General features: G+C 39.2%; 5 protein-coding genes, 1 long non-coding RNA gene and 1 pseudogene across 7 annotated transcripts; 5 read left to right on the top strand and 2 right to left on the bottom strand.

Annotated features, from left to right (window-relative positions):
• Nucleotides 1-949: 949 nt before the first annotated feature.
• LOC135642792 (MYB-like transcription factor ODO1) lies at nucleotides 950-5,157 on the bottom strand. The gene is made up of 2 exons (XM_065159231.1): nucleotides 2,016-5,157; nucleotides 950-1,687 (listed from the first exon to the last, which is right to left on the bottom strand). Exons 1-2 carry the CDS (start codon nucleotides 2,330-2,332, stop codon nucleotides 1,195-1,197), a joined length of 810 nt encoding a protein of 269 aa, XP_065015303.1. The 5' UTR covers nucleotides 2,333-5,157; the 3' UTR covers nucleotides 950-1,194.
• LOC135642793 (uncharacterized) lies at nucleotides 1,022-1,865 on the top strand. Its single transcript, XR_010498069.1, has 2 exons — nucleotides 1,022-1,152; nucleotides 1,253-1,865. It is a non-coding gene; the product is annotated as an uncharacterized LOC135642793 (long non-coding RNA).
• A 154-nt stretch (nucleotides 5,158-5,311) lies between the features above and the next one.
• On the top strand, nucleotides 5,312-6,749 carry LOC103991085 (protein GRAVITROPIC IN THE LIGHT 1-like; annotated as a pseudogene).
• A 424-nt stretch (nucleotides 6,750-7,173) lies between these two features.
• On the top strand, nucleotides 7,174-10,284 carry LOC135643083 (uncharacterized). 2 transcript variants are annotated; one of them, XM_065159639.1, is made up of 2 exons: nucleotides 7,174-7,905; nucleotides 9,471-10,284. In XM_065159639.1, the coding sequence occupies exons 1-2, from the start codon at nucleotides 7,827-7,829 to the stop codon at nucleotides 10,058-10,060; spliced, it is 669 nt and encodes a 222-aa protein (XP_065015711.1). In that variant the 5' UTR covers nucleotides 7,174-7,826; the 3' UTR covers nucleotides 10,061-10,284. The 2 variants fall into 2 exon arrangements, with proteins under 2 accessions (XP_065015711.1, XP_065015712.1); XM_065159640.1 differs by lacking the exon at nucleotides 7,174-7,905 and adding an exon at nucleotides 8,616-8,715.
• Nucleotides 10,285-14,668: 4,384 nt separating this feature from the next.
• On the top strand, nucleotides 14,669-15,488 carry LOC135643584 (FCS-Like Zinc finger 1-like). The gene is made up of 2 exons (XM_065160719.1): nucleotides 14,669-14,906; nucleotides 15,002-15,488. Exons 1-2 carry the CDS (start codon nucleotides 14,794-14,796, stop codon nucleotides 15,180-15,182), a joined length of 294 nt encoding a protein of 97 aa, XP_065016791.1. The 5' UTR covers nucleotides 14,669-14,793; the 3' UTR covers nucleotides 15,183-15,488.
• Nucleotides 15,489-15,981: 493 nt separating this feature from the next.
• Nucleotides 15,982-22,470, top strand: LOC135643583 (translocon-associated protein subunit alpha-like). The gene is made up of 8 exons (XM_065160718.1): nucleotides 15,982-16,160; nucleotides 17,363-17,524; nucleotides 17,628-17,678; nucleotides 18,857-18,945; nucleotides 20,456-20,533; nucleotides 20,736-20,939; nucleotides 21,978-22,049; nucleotides 22,232-22,470. Exons 1-8 carry the CDS (start codon nucleotides 16,097-16,099, stop codon nucleotides 22,280-22,282), a joined length of 771 nt encoding a protein of 256 aa, XP_065016790.1. The 5' UTR covers nucleotides 15,982-16,096; the 3' UTR covers nucleotides 22,283-22,470.
• Nucleotides 22,471-22,573: 103 nt separating this feature from the next.
• Nucleotides 22,574-23,935, bottom strand: LOC108953343 (uncharacterized). Its single transcript, XM_018828770.2, has 4 exons — nucleotides 23,390-23,935; nucleotides 23,234-23,293; nucleotides 23,097-23,159; nucleotides 22,574-23,015 (listed from the first exon to the last, which is right to left on the bottom strand). Exons 1-4 carry the CDS (start codon nucleotides 23,765-23,767, stop codon nucleotides 22,710-22,712), a joined length of 807 nt encoding a protein of 268 aa, XP_018684315.2. The 5' UTR covers nucleotides 23,768-23,935; the 3' UTR covers nucleotides 22,574-22,709.
• Nucleotides 23,936-26,124: the final 2,189 nt, after the last annotated feature.

The following is a 26,124-nucleotide window of genomic DNA, read 5'->3' as shown; positions in this document are numbered from 1 at the left end:
GGTTAATTAGTATTCATATGTAAGATCAACAATTTTGGAAAAAAGAATTGCTCTTACATGACTTTGAACTTCAAATGCTGGGAGGAGAAGAGTACACATCTTTCTAAAATAATTGCAAATCATTTTATTTTGACTTCTTGGGTGATTCATCAAATCAAATATCACATAGGATTCAACAACCAGACTTGTTCTATCTGTATCTTCCTTGTGAAACTGATGTGCTTCCACCAAACCTGAAAGTTCAGTGACAGATGACCTAATGCAGAACTTTTTCCTGGCTGCTTACTTGCTCTTGGCTTCTTGTTGCTGTCCTTTGAGAGTAGAAGTGTTTCGCACGTGCAAGCAATTCCAGAGTTGCTTGTTACACTCCATTACCATTGTTGATGGTGATCCACCTCTGCTTGATGAGCAGTTCAACAAAGATTCTCTTGCCTGGAATTAGTTGAGAGGAACACATAAAAACATACTAATCAGATTAAATAGTTTTTATTTTTTTTAATTTTTTTTAATTATTAATCAATAAAATGAAAGTTTATTTATGATCAAATTCTTTAAAAGATGATCTTGATGGAAGGAACTCTTTCTCGTCTATAAATAGATAAAAATTTATAAATCTTTAAAAAGATAGAAAGAAATACGAAGATGAGTTTAATTCTTCTTCTAAATCAATATTATATCGGGGAAGACGAATCTAATTTTTTTTCTAGATCGATATCACTGACATTACGCTCGTAGATTATACAAATCTAAACTTTAATTTATGATTATCATAATTTTAATATTTATACTGTACATACTGAAATATATTAAAAAAGAAGTAAGTCAGATCACAGCTTTAGTATCGGTGAAGTTTACCAGAATAGTCTGACATTATAAAATAAAAAAAAACTTATAAAATAAGCTTTTACATCGGTCTGATAATGAAATATTATCTATGATGCACATATAATTAGCCACATATGTATTTATTCATTAATCAAATTATTAACAAAAGAGTCACGATTTTATGTACATGATTCTTCTTGCACGTAAAGAGGGAAGAAAAGAAGAAACATAGGGTGAAGGAAGGCTTCATGGAGATCCAGCTTCTACTTTGCAGGAATCGAGGAATCCATCCTTGCTTCCCCAACCAAGCTTACTAGGGATCGATAGGTAATCCACAGTTGTGACAGTACACTTGTTGTGCTTCGTCGTCTACCTTCTCGGGTAGCCTTGTGCGCTAATGGATCTCTCTCCATCCAAATTCTCCAAGTCCTGGATGTCCAGCAGCCACTCGGAGCTTCCTTCTTCCTCCCACGGCATTCGTCCGGCAATGACGCTGCCGTAGTTGTTGCCATCGTCGTCACTCGAGAGCTGCCACAGTTCATCCAAAAGCACCGGCGCGCTGTCTTCCCACAGGCAGCTCATCAAAGGGTCCGTGCCGCCATCGATGGAGCTTGCTTCCGCTGGGCTCCTGTTGTCCGAGGACGGTATTTGGCCTTCGTTTCCTTGTGACTGTAACTGGTCGTCGGACTTGTCCGTGGTCACGGTGGACGGCGAGGCCTCGGGGCTCGCCTGCCGATGGAGCGGACGATGAGTGACGGGATCGATGCCCATCTTGAGAAGCTTCTTCTTGATGTGAGTGTTCCACAGGTTCTTGATCTCGTTGTCTGTTCTTCCCGGTAACATTGCAGCGATCTTAGACCACCTGAAAAAGAGAAATGACAACATCATAAAAAACATCTCTCCCTTCCGATGAACTTCTTGTTTTCAATTTGATCCCGCTACGTGAGATTTCAGAATTAATGTACATGAGAAAGTATATTCTCTAGTATCAGAATTAGTCAATCTGAATAATATGGACACAGGTATCATAGATTCTTTCATCGACACAATAGATTCGTTGTTCGAGCATTTCCAATCCATGTTTCCTATCTAATTAAGCAGGGCAACTACGCGTGCTGTGTGTGTCTTGCTTGTTCCATGCAATCAACTACGACGACTTCAGACCACTTGTGAAGAAGAGGAGAGAGTACCTGTTCCCCAAGCGGGCATGGAAGTCGATGACCAGCCGCTCCTCCGCCTCGCTGAGCAGCCCCCTCTTAAGGTCCGGCCGCAGGTAGTTCGTCCACCGGAGCCGGCAGCTCTTGCCGCACCGCAGCAGCCCCGCGAGCTTGGGGACCGCGCGCCAGCAGCAATGGCCGTTGGCGAGGATAAAGTTGATGAGCTTGTTGTCCTCCTCCGCCGACCACGGGCCCTTCTTCACTCCGAGCTTGTCGCAGCACGGCCGTCGCCCCATTCCCTCGTCAAAAGCTCCGGAACTACCCTCCCCCATCCACCACACATCTTGCATTTAAAGCGCCTGCCACCTTCCTCTCCCTGCATACAAGCCATCCCCATTGAAAGCAGCCCGGCAACTGCAACAATCTGACCGGTGTTGCCTCTGCTCTGGTGTGACAGTGACGGCTGCCGATATGCTAACCTGAAGGACTTCGAAGCCTCAAACTCCTCCATTCTACAGGAGAAGCTCTCGATCGCGATCTTACTTCAACATTTCATCACCAATGTCGTCATCCCCCACGTAGTGAAAGGAGGGATCTCACCTAATGGCTCATAAGAACATGCGTAAGCATTGCGTCGAGGCTACCACGCACCACAGATCAGCGAACAAGCATGTTGAGTAGCACATCAGATACAATGGCTCTCTGGAAGACTCTAAAGGTCTGAATTCCCTAATTTCTCACATCTCTCTCAGTGAAGAGACTGCTTAGCTTTAGTTGGCTCTTATATTTGGAGTTTCACTCTCCATAATTCCCACAAAAATATGAGAAGATAGAAAAGGACTGTCTAATGCATGAGCATCCATAAATACAGAACCTGAAAAGGGTCAATGGACACAATTTTCACAAAGAATGATAGTTTCTTGATTTGACTCTATGCAATTCTTACTTAAGCAGGTGCCAAATCTCACTAAGATCTAAGAATCGACGAACTCCATAGAAACCTTGACAAAATTTCTTCATTCTTCCTCCAGACCTTATTTCCTAAGATTTTACAAGAAATCTAGTGCTGATCTTTCAAAGTTTCCAAATCTAGACTGATGTATAAACTGCAGGAGATCATACAGTCCTTGACTTTGTGTTTTTTTTTATATGAGAATAATTAACATCATTTCTTTTAAGCTTTATGTCCTTTGGGATGTGATTTCAAAAGAGAAATTTTTGTTGCCTTTAAAACTTTCATTTGGAGGTTTATTGAGGTTTCAGGAGATGAATGATTACATAAATGAAAGATAACTGGAAGTGGATAAAAATGTAGAACCATTTGGAATTATATCATTCTCCCACATGAATATAAAATGATGGATGTACAAGTAATTTCAAGTAAATATGAATAGACGGAAGGATTAGTACACACTAAACTAAGGATTAAAAAACAAACAACAAATATGAGTGATTTTTATACAAATAACAAAAAGGACCAATACATGGAAAGATCTATGTTCAAGAACACACCTAAAATGCATCATTTTCATGGAAGAAATATACCCGATGTCAGTGACTTCAAAAAATAACACAGAGGAACCTCAAATATCAGAAGATTAAGCTGTTAAAATAAAAGATGCATAGCATTGTGGTATCTTAGTAGGTAGGATTGAATGACTTGTGGAGCTGCAGATCATACTCTCCAAGAAGGCATTCTGAATGAAGCATAAGATAGATGCATGTGCCCAACCTCACCAACCATCACCCCAGATGGTTGCCGGTGCTTCGAGGGCACAAATTGCAACATTGAATGTGAAATTTTGTTTATCAGTCAAGATCGAGTCAATTTCCACATGAAACTAGTCTAATGCATGCAATTATAGAATGAAGAACAAAACATAATGATATTATTCTTTCCCCCCAAAAAAGAAGACAATAATTCCAAGATATGCAGACAAGTATAATTCATCATCTCCAGCTATGCTACCGAGCACAGAAGTTTGTGGTGTCATTACATGTACATTCCTTAGAGGGAAAGCAATAACACTAAACACTACCATTCTGATTTTACATAAGGCAGTTATTTCTAACCCGTAAAGTTTTGTTATGGCATCAGATTGCTTAGATGCAGGCACCAAATGTATGTACAAGACTGTGCAATTAGAGATGACAAGGGGATAACCTGACTGCAAAATGAAGGGCAAGTTAAATATGCTGGCATATGTCATATTATTGATCAAGATACTAACTAGATTCTATTACCACCATATTCCTCACTTAATATAGTGGAGTGTGAATTGGTTCACAGCAAAAAAAATATAAGCTAAAGGGACAGTAGAGCTTACTTGGTGACAATCCTTGGTCATGCAATCGGATGCATAACTTAACCAGCTAGAATGATTAATCAGTTTCGATCATGCTTTGGATAGGCATCAATTAATCTAAAAGAACAATGACAGCAAGGTGGAACTATGAGTCCATGTTGTAATTCTAATCTTATGAATCAGATTGTTTTCCTCTTCTAACATGTCCAATAAACTCAAATCAAGACGTACAATGCATCAAACAATATCATCAGTCCTGAGTATGTTATATGACTCATCAATCAACCATATGTGATGCATAATAAAGATTTGATCTGTGAAATCCATCTGAGCAGCAATTTTCTTGGAGGAAGCCTTCTTTTTACGCTATAAAACTTTGGCAACTAAGAAAACAGTACTCGTGAACAGACAACTATTACTGCTACTAACAGATAAGATTAAAATCGTATCAGAACACTTCACGAATAGACAATAACTACTTCTACTACTACTGATTTCTAAAGCAGGAATTTACCTAATTAATCCAACCATTTAAGCCATTAGGAGACCAAATCATTCACAAACACTGATCAATACAAATGCCCCCACAAATCTGCTGTGACAAGAGGGGGAATTGAAAATTAAGTACCTCAATAAGCAATCTTGATATCAATTAAACCGATAAATACATCAAAGAATTCGAATTTTATCGAAGGAAAAGAACCAACCGAACCATAATTTGGGCGCGCTACCGACAGCATCAACTGCGCCTCAAGAAAGCCGACACCATAATGCAGAAGAAGACGGCAGGGCTCCGCATCGGTTTGCGAACCGGGAGGCTAGCGATGCCCCGCCGTGGAATTATGGAACCCCTGCGCTCCCCATCGGATTCCCGCACCGCGTCCACACCGTTCTTCTTCTCTCGATTCAAATTGGGGACGGAAGCGGGTCGGGTTTTTGAGCATACCCGTTTACCTGATCCGCTTGTCATATGAAAATATCCATCGAATCGGGTCGAGCACGCTCGACCGCTTGAGGCTGTCGAAAGCCGAGCCATGCTGGCCTTCGATCACGTACGTAGCCTTCTTCATCCGGGACCAAAAGGGTGCAGGTTTAGCCGGATTTGGTGGATCACCTCCTGCAAGGGAAGGCAGGAGCCGTACTCTGCTGTTCCCTGCCTTTTTCTCTTCCTCTCTTCGTTAACCAGCAAGGAATCCCATGCTCCTTACGATCCGGAGAAGATCTAGTTTGCGGATAAACTTGTCATTGCTGAACTTATGAAGCTCTTAGAACTCGAGCACATGTACCAGCATAACAATCCCAGAGCAACAATTTCATCACCCCATGATTCATGTTTAGTTGCAGAGATCCAACAGCAAGAGAGCTTGATAAAGACGTACGAAGTCATGGCGAAGAAGTTTCAGTCCCAGATTCAGAGTAGGGAAGGTGAGATTCGGCATTGGCAGAGAAGAAGCTGAAGCTTGAGAAGAAACTGAAGCGGCGAGGCATGCTGTCAAAAGATCGACATGTCTCGGAATTCTGCTTCTTCTCAACCGAATCAATCCCAGATGTTTTCTCTTCTGCAGCATGCTTAGCTTAAAAATCCATCAACAAAGCTACTGATTTGCATGCTGCAAGCGGCAAGGTGGGATTTGGATGCAGCAGCAAACTCAGTTGAACCTGCAGTTGTGTATGGAAGAAGGTCTCATAAGAAGTATGCATTCGAGTCATACATATGCCAAAAAGTTTTCAGTGGGTTTTAAGAAGAATGCTTGTGTGTCAAAATTGAAGATTGTGTGTTCTCTACTGAGGTCTTCTTCGATCAGTTTCTGGCTGGTAAAGCGATGGATCCATTGGACATGGTGAGCCAAAACCCTGATTCACATTTCAGACAATCTAGTAGGAGCAAGTACTGGTTGATCATTCATCCGGAAGTGGAAGGTTGTCTTTGGGAATTTGGTTGTGGTGACTGGTGATCACCAAAGAACACACTTCTACCAGGCTTTCCTGAGGCTGGCCAAGATCCATCTGGCTGCTGCAGAGGCTTGCACACTCTTTCCATCCTGCAGCTGAAGTTTTCCAGGTGATCAAAGGCACTGAATTCACAGATGATTGTATGGAAAGTGTGGTGAAAAATGCAGCCATAGATGCATCAGACCAAAACCCTGAGGTGTGGGGCTCATGGTTATGCCAGGTTTTGTGATTGGGGACAATGTGATAGAGACAATGTGAAGTATCCTGAATGAGCTCAGTCCATGATTTGGTGTGTAGGAAGACTGGTGATGATGCTGCTGGTTGTTCTGGAAACCATTGTGTCATGTTGCTGAAGAATTCACTCTATCTGTAAATCCAAATGCAGCCATCAATTTAGAAGTTTTCTCTTGTGTTTGATGTCTATGTGAAACACAAGGGTCAAATCTCCAAATATAAATGTTTAAGAAGTTTACACTTGAGAATGAATGGCAACTTGATTAGTGTTGAATTGGATCTCTCAAAACAGAGAATATGGCAATTTTTATTAGTGTTTATACATCTTCCAAGCATGATATCTAAATATAATGATTTCCATGTTAGTGTTTATTAGTATTTGCATCAAGATATTAATCAACATTTTATTTATATATTCAATATTAAATAAGTTTCATGATGATATTATAACAAAAAATAAACACTAACCTAGCATGACAACATAAAATGGTGTTTCTAAGTAAACATGGTTATCATGCTCCAACCTAAATTTTGTTTCTGATTTGCTACTTCAAATTTGATTGTTTAGTCTGCCATCTAAAATGCATGTTCTGATTTTTGTTGTCTTGCAGTTATCTAAAATAAAGCATGGAGCAATTGAATTGGATTGACAAACCTTAGCACATCAGTAGTCACATCCTTCCAAATGCTGTGATCAAAAGATTGGCTTTAGAAGCAGTGATGAATCTGATTGTAGTTAATCTTTAGAATATGAAGTTGGCAAAAAGAAAATGTTAGAGTTGGATGTGATCATAATATACATCAAATCTATCTCCTCTCAAACACTTTCAATTGCAAGTGTATTGCAATTTTATTGGGTCAAGCAATCCACAGTGATTTATTTACTGTTAACTGAGCTGAATAATTTGCTGGCCTGAAGCAAAAAGCTGTGAAGGACAGAAAGTAAAGTTTTAGCCACCCCATCAAAGCATCAACCTGTGATTTTGGTCCACCCACCAACTCCTTTTCCTCTGACCTGCCTTCTGTGGACCAATCTGTATTATTACCTAGTTTAATCTGCCACCTTCGATGGTACCATTGCCCTCAATTCTCGGGAAAAAGAGTCCAGCTGAAGCTTGCACTCATTTCCCATCACTACAGCATCGAGAAGTGCCCCTCCACAAAGAGACCCCATTTCAGCTCAGCACCAACACTGTACCTCTTCATCCCACAGACTCCTGTCCCAGAAGAAACAAAGCCACCAAGGCCAGCAGAGCTTAACAAGGTTCTCTTCCCAGGTATATTTGCTCAGGAAACTGATCTTATGTGAGGTTTTCAGCTGTGGTTGTGGTGTGGGTTGCTGGTGTTCTCAATGTGGAAGAACTGGTCCTGCAATTTCTACATTTTTTGTCTCACAGTTCTTGTTGCAGTTGTCTGGGCTGAAAATAAAGGTAAGATCTACTTCTTCCTTTTTGTTTTTCTCTCTTTGTATTCATTAATGTACATCTATCTGTCTTATATTGTGCTTTGCGGCATTCATATAAAGGAGCCTCCAGCTATGTTGTCATTCACATTGTAGATGCCTTATGCATAAAATGGGATGAGTAGATTCTTGGAAATGTATGTAGTTACATTCCACTGGCATTCCAAGTGACCAAATTCGTAGTTTGTTGTTTGATTGCTCATGATGAAAAATTTGCAGCAAATCTTCTGTCCCTTTCCATCTGTTGTAGGAAGAGTTTTGTGGTTGGGGAAAGCATATATAAAATGGAATTAAATGCAACTCTTCATGTTTCTCCTAATCATAAGGGGAAAAAAGATATTCATGATTCTCGTAACCTGCAACATTTACCCACCTGTTCTGTGATTTCAGAGCAACTGATCACATATCCTTCATTATTCTCCATCCTTTTCTTTTCTGTGTGTGTGTGTGTGTGTGTGTGAGAGAGAGAGAGAGAGAGAGAGAGAGAGAGAAGAAATATTGTCCATCTTTGGTTTGCAGAATTCTTGATATTCCTGTTCTGTGAATTATTTTTAACAGTGAGTTGATTCATGTTAATGCGATGGAATCCCATTTAAAATCGAGGGGCAGCCACGATATGGTGCTCATTTCCTTTCGGGAGAAGTAAATATTGGGTTACTAACACCTTCACTTTTATCTCCTACAAGGAAAATCTACATTTTGCTCCATGTCTGGACAAATCATTTTGATATCAAGATGAAGAAACCATTGGTGATGTGCAAAAACAGAGAGATACATGGTCAGTTTTCTGATTGTTGTGTATCAAGATGTAGGGAAGCCAACAAAACAGCAGTGTTACTTCACTGAAGTATTTATTTCAATCTGTTGTGTTTCAGAATTTACTTCGATGTATTTCATGATTTACTTGACAAATGTGGAATCATAAATTCACTCGTGTGTTTCAGTTGTCCCTCACGATGTTCAGAACTGATTGGAGATAATTTAGAATCCAGGAGGCCGGGATTTCATTCAACAGATTTCCTTATTTCTTCCCCTCTCCGCCTTTTCTGCACAGTGATCATATGAGCAATCATATTAGACCATGCTGTGACAAACACACAAGTCAAATTTTCCTAAAAGCTCAACCATGATATAGACCAACCACACTGTGTGCATCAGCATTTCATGTTCTTTGATATTTAATTTATCTTATCGGTTAACACCCTGTATTTCTGTGGCTGCTTGTACTCTTTTTAGGTAGTAACTAAAGTTATTTCCCTTTGGAAATCTCTCTATATAATCTCTTCAGGCATTCTATTTCTTCTTGTTTTATTTTCCTTTCTGAAAAATTTGCTCTCGATATTCTTTTGTTTTCTGCTGATTCGAGGAAGAATGTACAGGATTCATGTAAATGCTGTGTCTTCACAAGTAACAGAGATCAGAATAAAGTTTCATGCTGTGCTAAAATCATATTATGCTCGGTTTTCAATCACAGAATTATTGAATTTCTTGTATACTCTGATACCATATTCACCTAATGCGATGTGATTCCAGGAAATCCTGCAAATGAGATTGTCGACTTCGTAAACAAGAATCGAACGGCAACCAAGTTACCGAAACTCTACAACAATCCAGGACTGGGATGCATGGCCTTGCAATTCTTGCTGGAATGCACTCAAAACTGCACTAGCAACAATACGCTTGCCTGCCAGCCTGCAGAAATTGACATCACCGAGGTCTATGCTCCCAACTGTGGGGTAGAGCTACCTACCATCGACACTATATCTGGCCAGCTTGTTGGATGCTACTGGAGCCATCTAAATCCAGAACAAGCCTTCTCCACAGTTCTTGTCCCAACCAAGAAATCACTCTCTGTTATTCACAGCAAAGAACATCATGAGGTTGGAGTCGGATATGTCAGAGGACACCATGGGCCATTTCTATGGTGCATCTTGTTCAGCAGCGGGAACGCCACCAGCTCCACATTTGTTCTTGAAGGTGGAACAGGAATCAAGCAAAGAAGAGGTTGCTTCAGTGGAGGAGATGTGCCATGTAATGTCGGCACCAGCCTTTTGCCGGCACACAACACATTACTTTTCTCCATATGCTGCTTACTTGTGCAACTACTTTTAGTGTTTGGTTGAGTTTCTTGGCAGCTACTTTTTGAGAGACAACTCCATGAATTCCCAGGCAGATCTTGGCTGTCTATTTATCTTCTTCTGTACTATCCTTGTGCTAAATTGCAATGAGGAAACACAGGTTGAACACTGAGGTGGGCAATTTTCTTTCCAAAAATCATCTGCTTAAGGTGATGAGTTGTGGAATTTTACATCTTCTGATGCTTCTAATTTTCATCCATATTTTCTTACTTGTGGACTGTTATGCTTTATATGGTTGCTGTGTTCCTTCAATGGTTTACAAAGTTAAATTCACTCATCCAAACTAGTTTGCTGATTTCCTTGTGATTTATTCTTATACAAAGGGTGCTTTGTACACATAGCCTTCGATAAGCTTATCTCATATTTTGGTATTTTCCAATCGAAACCTCTCATTTTACATTTTTTTTTTCCAAACAGCGTCTCTAATTTAAAAACATCCAAAATATCCCTAAAAAATTTTCCATCAAATTTTCTTGCTCGTATTTTTATCAGTTTGAAATTATTGCAGTGATTTCATTTAACTCATTTATAGTGTTTTTCAATGATGTTTGTAGTATTTTTATTGAGGTATTAAAAACACTATAAATATTATTGAAAAACATTGTAATTGATATCATATTATATCACTTTGGTTGTCATTGTTCATATACCATTATGCATGTAGTTGATTCAATTAAGGTTTAGAGTCTATTTGGATCATTTATGATGTTTTTGAGCATGTTTTACAATATTTTTATTGTGATAATCAAATTATTATAATAATTTAATTTTTAATTTCTATTTAGGTGATGTTGTTTCTAAACTATTATAAATACATATTTGAATTATAATATAATATATCAAATGATTTCTAGTGTGTTTTGATTTTATTTGACTTATTTATAATATTTTTGTTGGTGGTGACTAAAATACTATAACAAGCCAAAACACTGTAATAAAAAAAAAAATTGAGGGACACTTTTTTTTTTCAAATTAGAGACATTATTTTAAAAAAAGCAAAAAAGAGAGTACCAATTGAAAAATACAAAAAAAATGAGGATTTTCTATGAAAATTACATATATATATATATTTGATGGTAATAAAAAATTCTTTTAATTTTTTAAATTATATTTTAATTTGGGTGAAAGTAGCACACGTGTGAATTTGGATTATTAATATCTGATTTAAGAGGGCAACCAAATGCGGATTAAATATAAATATATGAAAGAAAAATCTTCGAATCAAATGAAATTTGTGGATGAGTAATTCGAATTTGCTTAGCTTTTAATTTTTATATCACATATTAAAATTAGATGACGAAAATGATGACGACGATGGGCTGAGAAACATGACATGTGGGATGGGCTTTGCTTAGTTTGGTCCGGCCCAGTATATTCTGTACTAATACGAAACCCTAAAATAAGACACGGTGGAGGTCCGATCGACGAGGGGCAGAAGAGGAGGCGAGAAGATGATCTACCGGCCGTGGTCTTTGCTGTCGTCCACAGTGGTGGTATGTGGAGGCGTCGGCACCGCCGGCCTCGCCGGGATCTTTCTCTTCGGCGTCAAGGTGTGTTCTGATCATTTTCTTGCTCCCCGTTTAGCCGCCTATAATATGTTCTTTTCCCTGTTCTTTTCATTGAAGTTTGTGTTATGATTTGGACACCTAATGAATCCGATCCATGAAGATAGTTTTTCGGTCCCCCTTTGTATATTATTGGGCGATCGATGTCTTCTCACGAACTATTGTAATGTGTTGCTATCACGTTGCGCCATAGATTCTTCTTTCAATTAATTCCTACAGCGTCGACAACAAGAGAGCGCTTTGGGGGGATCTAATGAGATTGTTGTTGATCTTTTAAGATTTTTGTTAAGCTAATCATGTGGAAATGTGCGATTGGCGTGTAAAATACCTTGTTGGTGTGATCACAAGATCCCCTTTATATTCATATGATTTTGGGTCCTTGTGGTTCATTTGGAGACTCAAAATGGGAGAGTGGGTTGGGGAAGGGGAGCTCAATGTGTCTTCTTGTGGCAACAACAACCTCATTGGTATGTTCATTCACTGAGCATATAGAAGAAACAAAGAGATGGATTGACCTTCGCTAACTCTTTCTTCTTCTTTACCATTCCCATGCCTTGTCGCAGTCGATATGTCTCATGTGGTTTCAAATTCTTTGGACATAAGTTTTGGTTACAGGGAACGGGAATAATTCTCTTCCAGGATCTTCAGTCATGCAAATCCCTTGTGTTTAGCTAATTAGTGGACTTACAAAGTATACCGATCTTCTTGTTTGGAGAGATATCATCATGCTGTCGTGCCATGGGTTCGAGTTACAGAAACAATCTTTTTGCTTACAAGGGCAAGGGCGCGTACATCGGTCCTCCCTGTTAATGAGAGCTGAACTGGACTGGCTTATATGATGTCCGGCCAATTGAATGGACACTTTTGGTCAATCCGTGATGTCTCATTACTGATGAACCTTAGCATCTTCTGGCTGACGAATTAACAACATATTTTTAGGTTTTTGTATGAGCATGTCTAGGTAATCTTTTGATTCATAGATTTTCTTTATCGCAACAGATCCTTCTCAACTAGTTTTAATTTCGAATGAGGTTGTGACTTAGGTGATCTTGTCATGGAACTTGCAGGAGAAGTTACAAGAATACCTGTGCCGTGAGGGCGAGAGGCTCCGACAGCTGGATAGAGCCACGATGGAAGCAAACAGAGCCAGAACAAGTTGAGAAGAGATACAAAGCTACGGTGTTCACCATACCAATGGTGGTTTCCCTTTTTCTCGAGCTGTGTGAATTTTCAAGCTCAATAAATGTTGCTGCAAACTTCTGTTGGAACTTGGTTTCCACCTGTGGAGAACAAGCCCCACTCTTAGTTGTTATAATCTGAAGTTTCAGATGCTTTGATCTGTTGTGATAATTGGCACCTGATACTTTAGCCACTCTTTGTTGATCTTCTGTTCATATGGAAGACACCATCATTTGTACCGTATGGATGATGCTTTATCAGGAGAAAGGTTGCAATGAATCAAAAAGGAACCCAAGTGTTTTTGTGAGGAAACCAACACTGAAGAATTGGTGATAGAAACAAAAGAATTCCAAACAGGTTTGTATGTGACACAAACATTGTGCTCACTATTATTTAACCAAATTCACCCTAGAAAACTAAACTTTTTTCCTGGTGCAGTTCCTGTTAATTTGCTCTTTATGCATTCCAGTAGGATGATGCAGTCTTCGTTTGGAGATCTGAGTTGCAGTAGCAATTGCCAGAAACATTGTGCTCACTATTATTTAGCTAAATTCACCCCAGAAAACTAAACTTATTTTCCTGGTGCAGTAGTTCCTGTTAATTTGCTCTTGATGCAGTCCTGTAGGATGTTGTAGTCTTCTTTAGGAGATCTGAGTTGCAGTAGCAATTGCCAGAAACATTGTGCTCACTATTATTTAACCAAATTCACCCCATAAAACTAAACTTTTTTCCCGGTTCAGTTCCTGTTAATTTGCTCTTTGTGCAGTCCTGTAGGATGATGTAGTCTTCTTTTTTGGGGATCTGAGTTGCAGTAGCAATTGCCGCAATGAATAGCTTTAAACTAGTGGATTTTATATGCTGCAGATACAGTAGAACATGTGAAGCTTGTCATTTCCCTCAACCATTTATAACATTTTTATGATGTGATTGCAAGAATCTCCTCTTAAAATTTGTGGAATCTTGATTGCATACTAGATCCTGTTTTCTGCCCCTAACCCCATGGCCATGGTAACATGTTCATGTCTTTGGTTTTGTGCCTACATCATCTGTGTATGTCATAGATTATATAAAGTTGGACACACCTCGGGGCTGCCGTTGTCCTTCCCAACTCCGCCGCTGGTTCAGTTCATGGAGACATCTCTTCCCTATCGGTCCACCTCATGCTGCGTCAGATGTCCTTTCTCATCCAAGTGTTGCACTGACTTCAAAACCCGTGCCACCAAATCCATAGTTGAATGGGAGGAAGGAACGAATAGAATGGCCATTGGCCAGCGAAGCAACGAGTGTCTTTATCTCCACGTCACCGACAGGGTACTCTTACAGCATTGCGCTGATGGTATTCTTCGATCCAAATGACTCCTCAGAATTACGTGATAAAACTATATCCATATCCATCGATTAGTAAGAAAAATCAAAATATATTTAATTAAAAATAATAAGAAATCAAATACCGTAATTTAATTGGAAAGAAAAAGGTTACACAGAGTTCAATAATTGGAAGCGTTATTCTTGTTCGTGATCTCAAGTTCAGTAAACTGCACTTGACATGACGGGATCACAATCACCCCTAAAGAAAGTGATACAGTGATGACTATAATTATGATAACCCACCGTATCAATGTTGATCTCATTCAATCTAGTCGCTTTAGCTGTAGGACAGACACACATGGGAATCGTGCAGTTTTAGGAAATATTTAGAGTATCACTTGCACCATTTTCCCCTATATTCTATGTATTTGTCCTCCCTGGAATCGAATCACTAAAAACAAGGTGTTCTCGCAGCCAATGGATTCACGAGCGCTGCCACCGGTTTCCACCCACGGTTTCCTTCTCCTCCACCTCCTATTCAGGTCCCCGGCTACCCATTAATATCCTCCCCCCCTCCATTGCACACCCCAAGAAGCTCTCTCCGCCATCGGAGACCGACTAAGATACAGGTCGAGTGGAAGCTAAACACAGTACTACTGAGCAAGCATGCCGTCTCCGAGGTTCTTCGCCGTCCACGAGGCCCGGCGCCACCACTTCTTGGGCTCCTGCTACCTCTGCAAGAAGCCAATCGCCGAGAACAAAGACGTCTTCATGTACAGGTTTGTCGTGGGTTAATCGCTTCTTTTGCTCTTCGTTCGAAACTGCTTAGAGCTCGGCGACCGATGGGAATGGATCGATTTGATGTGTGTTGCAGAGGGGACACTCCCTTTTGCAGCAAGGAGTGCCGGTGGGAGCAGATGGACATGGATGAAGCTCTGGAGAACGAGTCCAAGAAGCAGTCGTTCGCCATGAAGGGCAAGCCGAGCTTGACCATCCCTTCCAACTGCGACAAGAGAAGCTTCAAGGCCGACGCTGCTGCCGTTGTTGCCGGCTAATACAACCTTAATTACCCGACGATGGCAACAACTTCCTCCTCCTCGGATTCAAGTTGCAGTACGTAGTTCTGCGAGAAGCTTGCTGAACGACAGAATCCAAACAAAGAAACCCGGGGAAAGAGAGAGAGGGAGAGAGTGGCTAAGAGCAGGAGAATACGAAAGATGAGAGGATTTCTTGCTCGATGTACAGAAGAAGAGATGTAGATTTTGGTATCCATATGTGCAAGATTTTGCCCTTCCCCAGTTTTCTTCTGTCAAATCTTGCTTGAAAGGATAATAAGAAGGACAAATCATCGGCTTGTTTGACTTCTTCGAGTATGGATATTGTCGATAACCTTCCAAGAACTCGCCATTGGAAGTCTTTTAAGTATTCCAGCTTTCCATCACACCGCGGAAACTTAAATCTCTACATTAGAGATCTCCATGCAGACAATTCTCACTCATTTCACAATGAATAATAGCATATGATCATTAAGTTCTATAGTTCTAATTTATACTGTCATCGGATTTCAAGCTCTATTGTTCTATCGTGGTAGGCTCAGTAACAGCTGAGTAACGCCGTTTTACACGTCCCCGATATATGTAGCGTTTGTAACATGTATGACGGCCGTCATTTCGGATAGGCCTCGCAGGGCCACGTGTTGATCAGCGGCGCCAGGCTCTACTCACCTCAGCGATCGTACGGATCAGATTGCACTGTTCAAATCGAAAGCAGGTAACGGCCGATGTCGGTTGAATCAATGCCTACGGACGGCTGAGATGTTAGAATTGGAGCATTTCGCGTAGAGCTGTGGTTGGAGAGGATCCTAAACGGGAGCTACTTTTGTGTAGTTCTCTCTCGGATCGAGTCACTCCCGTCTCTGCTTTCTCGAGTCGTCGTTCTTGAGCCGTCGCGGTCAGCTTCCTGGATCGCCATGGCGATTAGGGTTTTCTCTCTCCTAATCGCGCTTCTCCTGTTCGCGTCTCCGATCGTCCAAGGTATACACTTCGTTTCCCCCCATCGAGCTGCTCGCTCTCTTCTATTTGTGATGTGTCTGAACTAGTTGATGGGCGGTGTTCGTGCCATTCAGCTGACGAAGGGACGCTATCTGTGTCCATTTCGTTTGTTTTCGTGTGTGTGGTTTTCTTTTTCTCCCTGTTTCTTCTCTTTTTTTGAATTTTTAGTTGGTTTGCACTCATGAATTTTCTAGATCTGCAGGATTTATCCCAGTTGGTGGGAATTATCGTTTTGTTTGAAGGATCGGTAGAACAGGTTGTTTGCCATCGAATGGCAGCCGTGCTAGGTTTAAAAGCTTGCGTCATTGGATGAATTATCTAACTTGTTGTTTGAAAATTTGCTATGCACAACTGAACGTTGTGTTGGTATTTTCTTGTTGAGTTTCGGGGGAATTTTTTTTTCTTTTGTAAAGGAAAAAATGGTGGGCAAAATGGAATGGATATAGGAAAAAGAGAATGAGAAATATTCAACGAATTAGAATACGGAAAAAGAATTGACAGGAAAAGAAAAAGGATAGACGGTCAAATTTGGCGACAACGACAAGAATTGACACTATGAAAAGCTACACCACTGTTTAACCTCGATTTGAGCTGATCTATCTATAACATATCTTTCTTTAGAAACATTTCTGAATATTCGGCTACCTGGCTCTCACCAAGGTTTCTCGGCCAGCATAAAATTCCTTTTGCAGAGATCTTTAGGGCTTGCAATGACCAAAGGGATGCTGTGAACTGATGATTAAGCATTTTGTCCATGAAATTGAAAAAAATAAAAATGTGAAATCTATTCTAGGCTTGGGATATCTTGAAATCTTTTAGAATGCAGCAACATCCAAACTTAATCAGTAGGTGCACTTCCCTCTTATTCTATATTAATTGTTTATCAGTTTATGTAGGATTACAAAAGAGCAGTTGCTTATAATCTTTTGGTTCCAAACTAAATCAGTGGGTGAAATTTAGATAATTGTCATAGTTCCTCTTAAGACATATTCTTCCCTCTTTGTCACTAATTTTTTATCAGCTAAGGTACATGATAATATGGCAGTTAACTCCGTGACTCAAAAGCTTCTACTTGTATGAAAGTTATTATAAAAATTTCTCTTGAAGCCTTTGTTGACTATCTATTGTTGGATGTGTCTACGATATTCCTTTGTCGACTATCTATTGACTCTGACTTCTGGCAGTTGCGAGATGTCAGTCGGATGAGGATGTTGCTGCGACAGAAGTTATTGAAGGAAGCAATCTTGGCATTGTTGGTGATGATACCCAAGTTTTTGGTGATGGAACTCTGGGTCCAGCTCCTGGCATAGATACTGTCTGTGTGTTTCCAAAGAATGCTGCTAGATGTATGTACTACTTCTGGGAATGAACCAATCATTTTAGATGGGAACTTATAGTTTTTGTTGTAGGATGCAAACATAACTCCTTGACTATCTTTCGTCCATGCAGTAGTACCAGCAGGAGAAGAAACTGAGCTACTGGTTGGCTTACATAACGAGGGTTCTTTCCTATGGCCTTTTAAATTTTGAATCTAATTCAGCACTTCTTTTTTGCATTTCTATCCCATGTCTGATCTTTTAGTTTATCATACTATTGTTGTGTACTCCTTATGTACTACAAACTCAACACATTCAGATCCAGCTATATTAGTATTTAGGACTATCAAAAAGTTGTTGCTATCACCCCCACATTTAAGGTGATAAATAGATGTTCTCTGAGTTGTTGGGAGTCTATCTATAATGACTCGGACCTGATGGGCTAACTGACCTATCAACTTCGTTTTAGTCTAAACCACTGACCAAAATGCTTAAGCTGAAGTTGATAGTAGTACACTCATCAGACCCTTATAAGTCAATCTTAGTCTTGCCCACTTTCGATATGGGACTAATCAGGGGTGTTACACTATCTTGACAGATTTATGTTTGTACCTCATAAAATTTTGGTTTCTTGGCAGTCTCTGTGCCAAGTACAAGTTGTCATGGCCAATATATGCAGTAACTGAATGTTCAAGTTGTTGCACTGTTGAACATTCTTAAGTTGCTTCTTGAAATAATGATGACTAAAATCTTGAGACTACACTAGATGAGGCAGCAGAATCAGGAACTAAGTTGTCCTTCTCTTTCTTCATGTTTTTCGGGCTAAACTGGGAAAGAGCCATAGGATCTGTATATTATTGGTTTTTTATTATTAGCTGACCTCATATTCAGTTTCTTCTTCTTCTTTGAGTTGTTTAGATTAGCTATATTTAGCTATACGAGGTTACGTGTGGAAATAGGTTTGTGGAAGCTGACCCCTTGGCTGTGTAGTCATGTGATAAATTTGTTATTTTTATTCATGGTAATAATCTTTTTTTTCACTGTCCAAGTGTACACATAAAACAATGAATCTGCTCTACAACCTATAGGCATATTCTACCTTTAGGCATTAACCTTATCATTTCTCGTTGCTCCACAGTCTGCTGTCTACCTGCTCATTTTGGTAAGTCGTTGTCTTGAATGTGTTGTGTGGTAATTCAGTTGATTTTTATTAAAATCATCACTATGTGGAGGTAAGGTTGCATACTGGGGTTCCCCAGACCTTACATTAGTGGGAGCCTCTTGCACTAAGCTTCCCTTCTTAACGAATTGTCTGCTGTTATATTTGCTTCTAACTGAATGCCATCATCTGGAAAATTGCAGGTGAATCAACTTTAGAAGTGGTTGCTATACGTGCTAGCCTTCATCTTCCATTTGATCATCATATGTTTGTTCAGAATCTTACACTGCAGGTGTGTTTCCATTTAGATGCCTTTTATGATTTAGTTGCTGTACAATGGGCATCGCATACATTCCCTTCTTGTGTTACCGGTGCTTGGCTGCAGCTTATGATGTGCATGGTGTTCGAGAACTGTGCTTTACTTTCATGCATTGACATCTATTTTCTTATCTCAAGTTACCTGGAACTTATTTTTTTGGCTTCTTCATTAATAGCTTGAAGAAGTGACACAAGCTGTGTTATTGTACAGTTTTATTTGATTCATAGTAGGTGTTCTGTACCTCTGAATGTTGACTGTAAGGGGGAATATAAATCAACTGGATGGTGGACAAAAAGTATCTAATCATTGTGGAACAAGTTATCACTGCCATTGGATCACTATATGGCTAATGTTCTGTAGGTACTTAATAATTAGCTTCAATAGGCTGGCAATTTTTGTTGTGATCCATGCATAGCTACAGAAAAACAGTACTAGAGTCTAGGTGAACTTGTGTATGAAACAGTCATGTCATTCTGCTATTTCTACTCATATTGTCTGGATGAATTTTTTTTTTTTACCTAGGTGATTAGTTGATGATTTCATATGTCACTCAACTTTATTTGCATTTCTATGAAAAAGTATAACTACGGAATGAAACATCCACACAGGGGTAATGTCTTCTAATGAACACAATTAGCAATAATCCTTATAAAATTTGGTTTGAGTAATTTTGGTCGATTTACTGGCCTACAACGATTAAATTAATCTTTTTTATGCAAAATGTCATCATTAATTCAAGTGAAACAGTCCTCAGAACTATGTGTAGTGTGTATTGATTTTTTTATTGGTTTACGAGCATTCTCATGCTGTTGACTGATATTGATAATTATAGTTTCTGAAGAATTATATGCAGATTATAAAGACACTTGTTTTACATGTTCTGATTATGAAAAATAACAGAGAAGAAAAAGATAACTAAATTTTCTGATAGTTTAGTTTATATTATTAATTCTTTAGTTTTTAAAATCATAAGTGATCCACTTTAATTGGAATGTATAGTTGGTGGCCTTGGGGGTCGAGATTTTTCCATCTTGCTTTGGGACAACAAAATGTAACCTTTAAAACCATAATTTTTTTCTTAAAGTAGAAGTATTTGCTGGTATAATTCCAGGAAACACATTTAGTTTTTAATATAACACATTTCCCAAATTTTCTTTAATTGGGGTTGGTGAAGTTTGGTAAGAAACTCTCTACTGGTCTCATAGTCAGCTACTATATTAACAGAGTAATGGATATCAGCTCACCTTGTTGATGTCTAACGGTTTGTCAGGGGCATGCTTCTTGTGCTGCTCTTTCACAGCATTCTTTTCTCCTGTGATTAAATGATTGATCTTTTTTTACTTGGAACTGTTATGTAGTCTTCTGTTGCCATCTCCTTCCCTAAATGCATGTAAATTTTGCATGCGTCAAATCTGTTGTGTTCGGTCTTTGATTTGATATTCCAACAGTGATATTAAGTCTTCCTATTAATTTCTATATGCAGGAATTCTATAATGCATCAGTGCCTGTTTCTGCTCAAGCTACTTTCCCGTATGTATTTGCTGTCAGCAAATACTTGCAGGTGAGTGCCACAAATATGCGACTGAGAGTCTTTGTAGTTCCATGCTGATACATGTATTTTATGAGCCATTATTTTTTCTCCTATCGCTATATGTATATTTCTCTTATCTGAATCTTTACAGTTAATGAGAGATTTATACATAATCATGCACTTGGATGTTTCTTATTATCGTGGAAACCTATAAACTTCATTTTCTGTGCAGCCTGGCTCTTTTGATCTAGTGGGAACAATAGTCTATGAGATTGATCAGCAACCATATCAGAGCATTTTCTATAATGGTACTGTTGAAGTTGTTGAAGCTGGAGGTTTTCTAAGCATTGAGTCAGTCTTTCTTGTGACCCTTGGGGTTGCTCTCATTGGCTTTTTGGGATTGTGGGCATATGGTCAAATTCAACAGTTTTCAAAGGTACTTCAACCATTTGATCATTTTTTTGCTAACCTTAATTTCTTAATCGAGTTTATTGATTAGGCAATTCATGCTGCTAAATTGCATCTTTCGAGCATCTTTTCATACAAAAATACATGAGAATTGAAGCAGTTGCAAGTATACCTCTGCAAAGTTTCAAATTTCCTCCTGATCCACAACATCTGAACCTTTATACATTTCCACTTGGAAAATCTGCTTCCTGCATAAATATCCACTTGTGTATATATAAAAATTGTCTTAGACAGTTGCATTTACTCGTAAACTAGGGGATAGTATTGTGATTTAAACAGTGGATGAGGTCAGAATATGTCAAAACAACTAACGGAAGTTAGAAACAGGGGGTAAAATTAAGATGAGATGATGTCGGGATCTAAGTAGATAAGGTAGGAATCAATCAGATCAATCAACGGATATCATATGTAAATGATCCTTCTTTAGATATGGTTGAATTGACCGATTGCTTCCAATGCCTTTGCGAATTCAAAGGTTTGTCAATCATGCATGACTGGTACAAGATTTATAGGCATGTGCACAAATCCTGGATGCAAGAGTTACAAGGAGTAACTCATTCTGCTTCTAATCAAGTACACAATAATATACACGATGCCACTTCTCCTTGCATGACCCGGAAGTTGCTTTCAATTCAGTACCTGCATGCGCTTTGCAAGTGACAACTATTTCCTAATTCATGACAAGAACCCCAATGGATAAAAGTAAAATGAGATCAAATCTGGTGTTTAGGTACATTAAAGAAAGAAAATGTAAATACCTTTTCTTTCTAGAAGTTGGCCCTCTCCTGAGCACCAGGCCGCCTGTTGTTCCCTATTTATTATTTTTTAAAATAAATGGATTACTTGTTTGGTTTATACTAGACGTCTTTACGAAATTTCCTGTTGACCTTTTAAACTTCAAATCTAGTTCGCAGATGCAAGTTTACGTTTTGCCATACAAAGCTATTTTATCATGTTCATGCTGTTATATGCTAACCATGTTTGTTTGTGTGATTTTTTAACCCAGAAAACAAAGAGATCTCCTAAGGTGGAAGTAGGTACTGGAACCACAGATGCTAACATGGATGAGTGGTTGGAGGTAAATATTAATTTGCTGCATCCAAAGGATGGTTGTTAATGTTCTCTCATCTTTTACTTCATAATTTTTTGACATCTAATAAGTTGATTCTGGCTCACTACTCTTGTCAATCAATTGCTTATAACTTGGATTAGTTAACTCTTAAGATTCTAGATTATTACACTGTTTTTTGTTGTGCTCAGGGTACTGCGTATGCTCAGTCATTGTCAAGCAAGTCTAAGAAAAAGAAGTAAATGATAGTCTACTTCTCACTCGTTTGGCTCTTTCTGAAGAGTGAAATGGGTAGTTTGTAGTCATCTGATTCAAAAAATCTATGCAGTTCTTACACGAGATAGCTTACTAACTCTTCATTTTATTATAAAATGTAGTTGGAAATCTCAATTTTGAATAGATTTATATCTAGAAAAATTTAATCTGTGCCTCTCCGCTTGATTCAAGGTATAGATTTCAACCTTATTCTTGTTCTAGAATTTGAATTCTGGGGATGGTTTTGCCTGATCCATGGTTTGTTCTTGCTAAACAGATTGTGTTTCTTCTTGATAGATAGTGATAACAAAAATACCGTTATTATCACTATAACAATAATGCATGCTTACGATTAGGGCATGTAATCTACATAACGAACCGCCGTGTCCGCACCACCGTATTCGTTTCTGTTTTCTACACGCTCTTCTCTCGTCCCGCCGCTGCCGCCGGCACCTGATCCTCTCCCTCTTCCTCTGTCTCCTCCTCCGTCTCCGGTGGCGCGTTCAGATCTAGCATGGCCCGGGAGCTTGGCGCCCGTTCCGTGGCGCACCGGCCGTCCAGTTCCTGGTGATTTTCCAACGGAAAGAATGCGAGCTTGGGATCCGCGGGGATTAGGGCCAACCCGGGTGGTTGGCGCTGGCGTCGGCGGTGGCGGTTCCGTGTTGGACTACATCCAATGGCGGCAGCCGGCCAAACCTTCGCCGCGATGACAAGTTTTTGCTACAAGATCGGTCCCGCAAAGATTTCAAGTAAATGGGAAAAAAGGACCCAAAAAGAAACCAAAAAGAAAGAAAACATCACCTCCTCCACTTGTCTGAGAACAGAATTCCTTGCTCTCAATTGATTGCTATGCTGCTCGATATTCTGATCCAATGCAAATAAGAAGACTGAAAACAAGAAGATGACCGAATCCGGTGAGCCAAAGAGGAAGGAATTACTCTCTTGAGATGAGCTCCGTCGTCGAGCGACGCGAATTCTCGGCGGTGATTCAGCACCGACTGTTTCGGATCCACATACGCACATCAAAGAAACGTCACGCATCGCAAAGCAAGATTCGATGGACTCGAGATTGTTTTATTTTTTGCTTTTCTTACCTCGGGTCGCTTGTTGACCCGATTGACCGCAGGCAGTGCCGCCGACGAGCTCGGCATGGCGTCGTCCTTGCCGCCGCTCCCCGCCCTCAAGGGGTTGCTTAACTTCCTCTGGCCGCCGTCTGAGGCCCGGCCCTGCGGAGGGACAATGATCGGAGGTAGAGGTGGCGGAGGAGGAGGGACGGAAGAGGGTGGACCGTCAGGGATGGAGCGGCTCCGCCACTCGCCCCAGCGAAGGTATTCGGGGAAGACGTAGGTGGTGCGGCGGCAGCGGCGGTGTTGCAACTGGAGGAGCATCTGCGAGAGCCTGCTCAATTTGCGAGCCGCAAGCTGTTCCTTCTCCGTCAGGCACAACCGCGGCTTCGACGTCCCTTCGTCCATGTCTTCTTCTTCCCAGATTGAGGCGGCGATCGGATGGGCGAGTCGCGCAGACGAGGAGAGAGAGGACGCTGTTGCGGAAAGAGTGGAAGAAAGGAAACAAGGGCGGGTTATAAAGGAATATTTTATTATATTTTAAAATTACATTAACCTACATAATCAGTATTATCGATCTGATTTTCTATTTAGTTTATTGTATCATATACTCGCACGTAACGTAGGGTTTTTTTAGTGATTGTGGAAATATCCTTACGTGCATACAGGATAAGGCTTTGCTTGTAAGATTGACTCCTTGCTCATATCAGAAACTGATGCTCGACTCTATGAAAATGCTTTCCGAACGTTGCTATGATAACATAAGATGAAAGACGGAAGAAGCGGATGAAAAGAAACAAGGGCGGGTTATAATGGGATATTGATCAATGAAATCACGTCACATGTCAGGTATCATGCATCCATCTACCCACATCCGAATTCGTCTCGATAACGAAAAGATGGGTAAGGAGAACATTCCCTACAAGCACAGCAAATGATGATTTCAGGTCGGATGCGCATCCCGAATCCTCCGACTCCGGGTTAGCAAGCCCGGCGTGGGGCGGGCTAAGTCCAGGTGTGCCGGGAAAGGGGCAGTCGGAATCTAGGGAGCAACGTCGACGTATGAGCGACTGCCACGTAGCTCCATACCATTTTGTCAACCTAAATAATAATGATAATTTCTTCTAATTACGTCAACCTAAATAATAAAATATACTTTCTTTCAAAAGTGAAACTAATTATGCACTGTCACTGACGAATCATACCATTTTGTCTATTACAAATAACTATTATCCAGTCCAAAGAGTTATGAGCAATGATCTATGAAAAAACAATATATCAAGTTGCAAGTTTCACCTTTTTATTTGGCTAAACTTGAGAGAAAGATGATGACCAATTCTTCGTTCGAGGCGTGGATGTACTTTCTATCATACTAAATGACTGGTTTTTCAAAATTAAAATATTACAAATCATTACAACAAAAGTGGGTATGGAAGGATAATGTTCATTAGATATACACAACTTCGCCCTCGATCTTATAGTAGAAATTTTTGAGAGATATAAATGTTAGATTGTATCGTTATCTAATTAAATAATATATAATTTAGATTTAATTAATTTTTAATTATGATTATCGATCAAATCAAATTATAGTAAGATTCATTAAAGATAATTTGATTGAAAATGATAGTCTACTTCTCACTCGTTTGGCTTTTTCTGAAGAGTGAAATGGGTAGTTTGTAGTCATCTGATTCAAAAAATCTACGCAGTTCTTACACGAGATAGCTTTCTAACTCCTCATTTTATTATAAAATGTAGTTGGAAATCTCAATTTTGAATAGATTTATATCTAGAAAATTTTAATCTGTGCCTCTCCGCTTGATTCAAGGTATAGATTTCAACCTTATTCTTGTTCTAGAATTTGAATTCGGGGAATGGTTTTGCCTGATCCATGGTTTGTTCTTGCTAAACATATTGTGTTTCTTCTTGATACGATTATTCTCATAATATTGATGTAAATTGTAATTATTCTTGATCATAGTTCAAGATTAGTTTAGATTAAAACATCTGTAAGATTTGAGTCGATTTGTATCGAAAAGCCGTTGGTTAAACCTCAAAACTGGTTTTTTTTTTTAAATTCTAATTGTGTTATAGCTGCGTTAAAAACCAACATATTACCATTTTTTCCATAATTAATCTTATTGGTGTTATACAATTTGAACTAAATCAAATAAATTTATTCACTGTGGTTAAAAGTATCATAGACTCTATCATATTTTTTATTATTTTATAAAATATAATAATACTATTTTTATCACATCATTTTATTAGAATTTTATTTATATTAAAAATTGCTTTTATAGTAATAGTTATATTGTATTTAAGTCAACCAGTGATCGAAACTTATCCTTTCCTTCAAAACGATCGGCCTCCCATCAACAACTATGTACCAACATAACAGTTGAGAAACTGAACAAACGTACTTTTCTTACCTTCATAAAATAATAATAATAATAATAATAATAATAATAATAATAATAATAATAATAATAATAATAATAATTATTATTATTATTATTATTATTATTATTATTATTATTATACAGGTATTTTATCTTAAAAAACCTTCATTATTAATTTTTTTTATCAAATAACTTCCTCCTAATTAATTTTTTTTATTTGAAGATATCTTTTCTCATCAATTCGATAAAAATATCCTCAGCCGTCCACTAATCATCTCCACTAGCTCGTCGACCACAAGTCTCACCTCTTCATGTTGCAAGGAGGGGATGGCGGTGGTATTACTGCACATTCGCGAGCGACAG

The sequence above is a fragment of the Musa acuminata genome, chromosome BXJ3-7 (genome assembly GCF_036884655.1).
Source record: "Musa acuminata AAA Group cultivar baxijiao chromosome BXJ3-7, Cavendish_Baxijiao_AAA, whole genome shotgun sequence".
NCBI classification, from domain to species: domain Eukaryota; kingdom Viridiplantae; phylum Streptophyta; class Magnoliopsida; order Zingiberales; family Musaceae; genus Musa; species Musa acuminata.
This window is presented reverse-complemented; position numbering and strand designations above follow the sequence as displayed.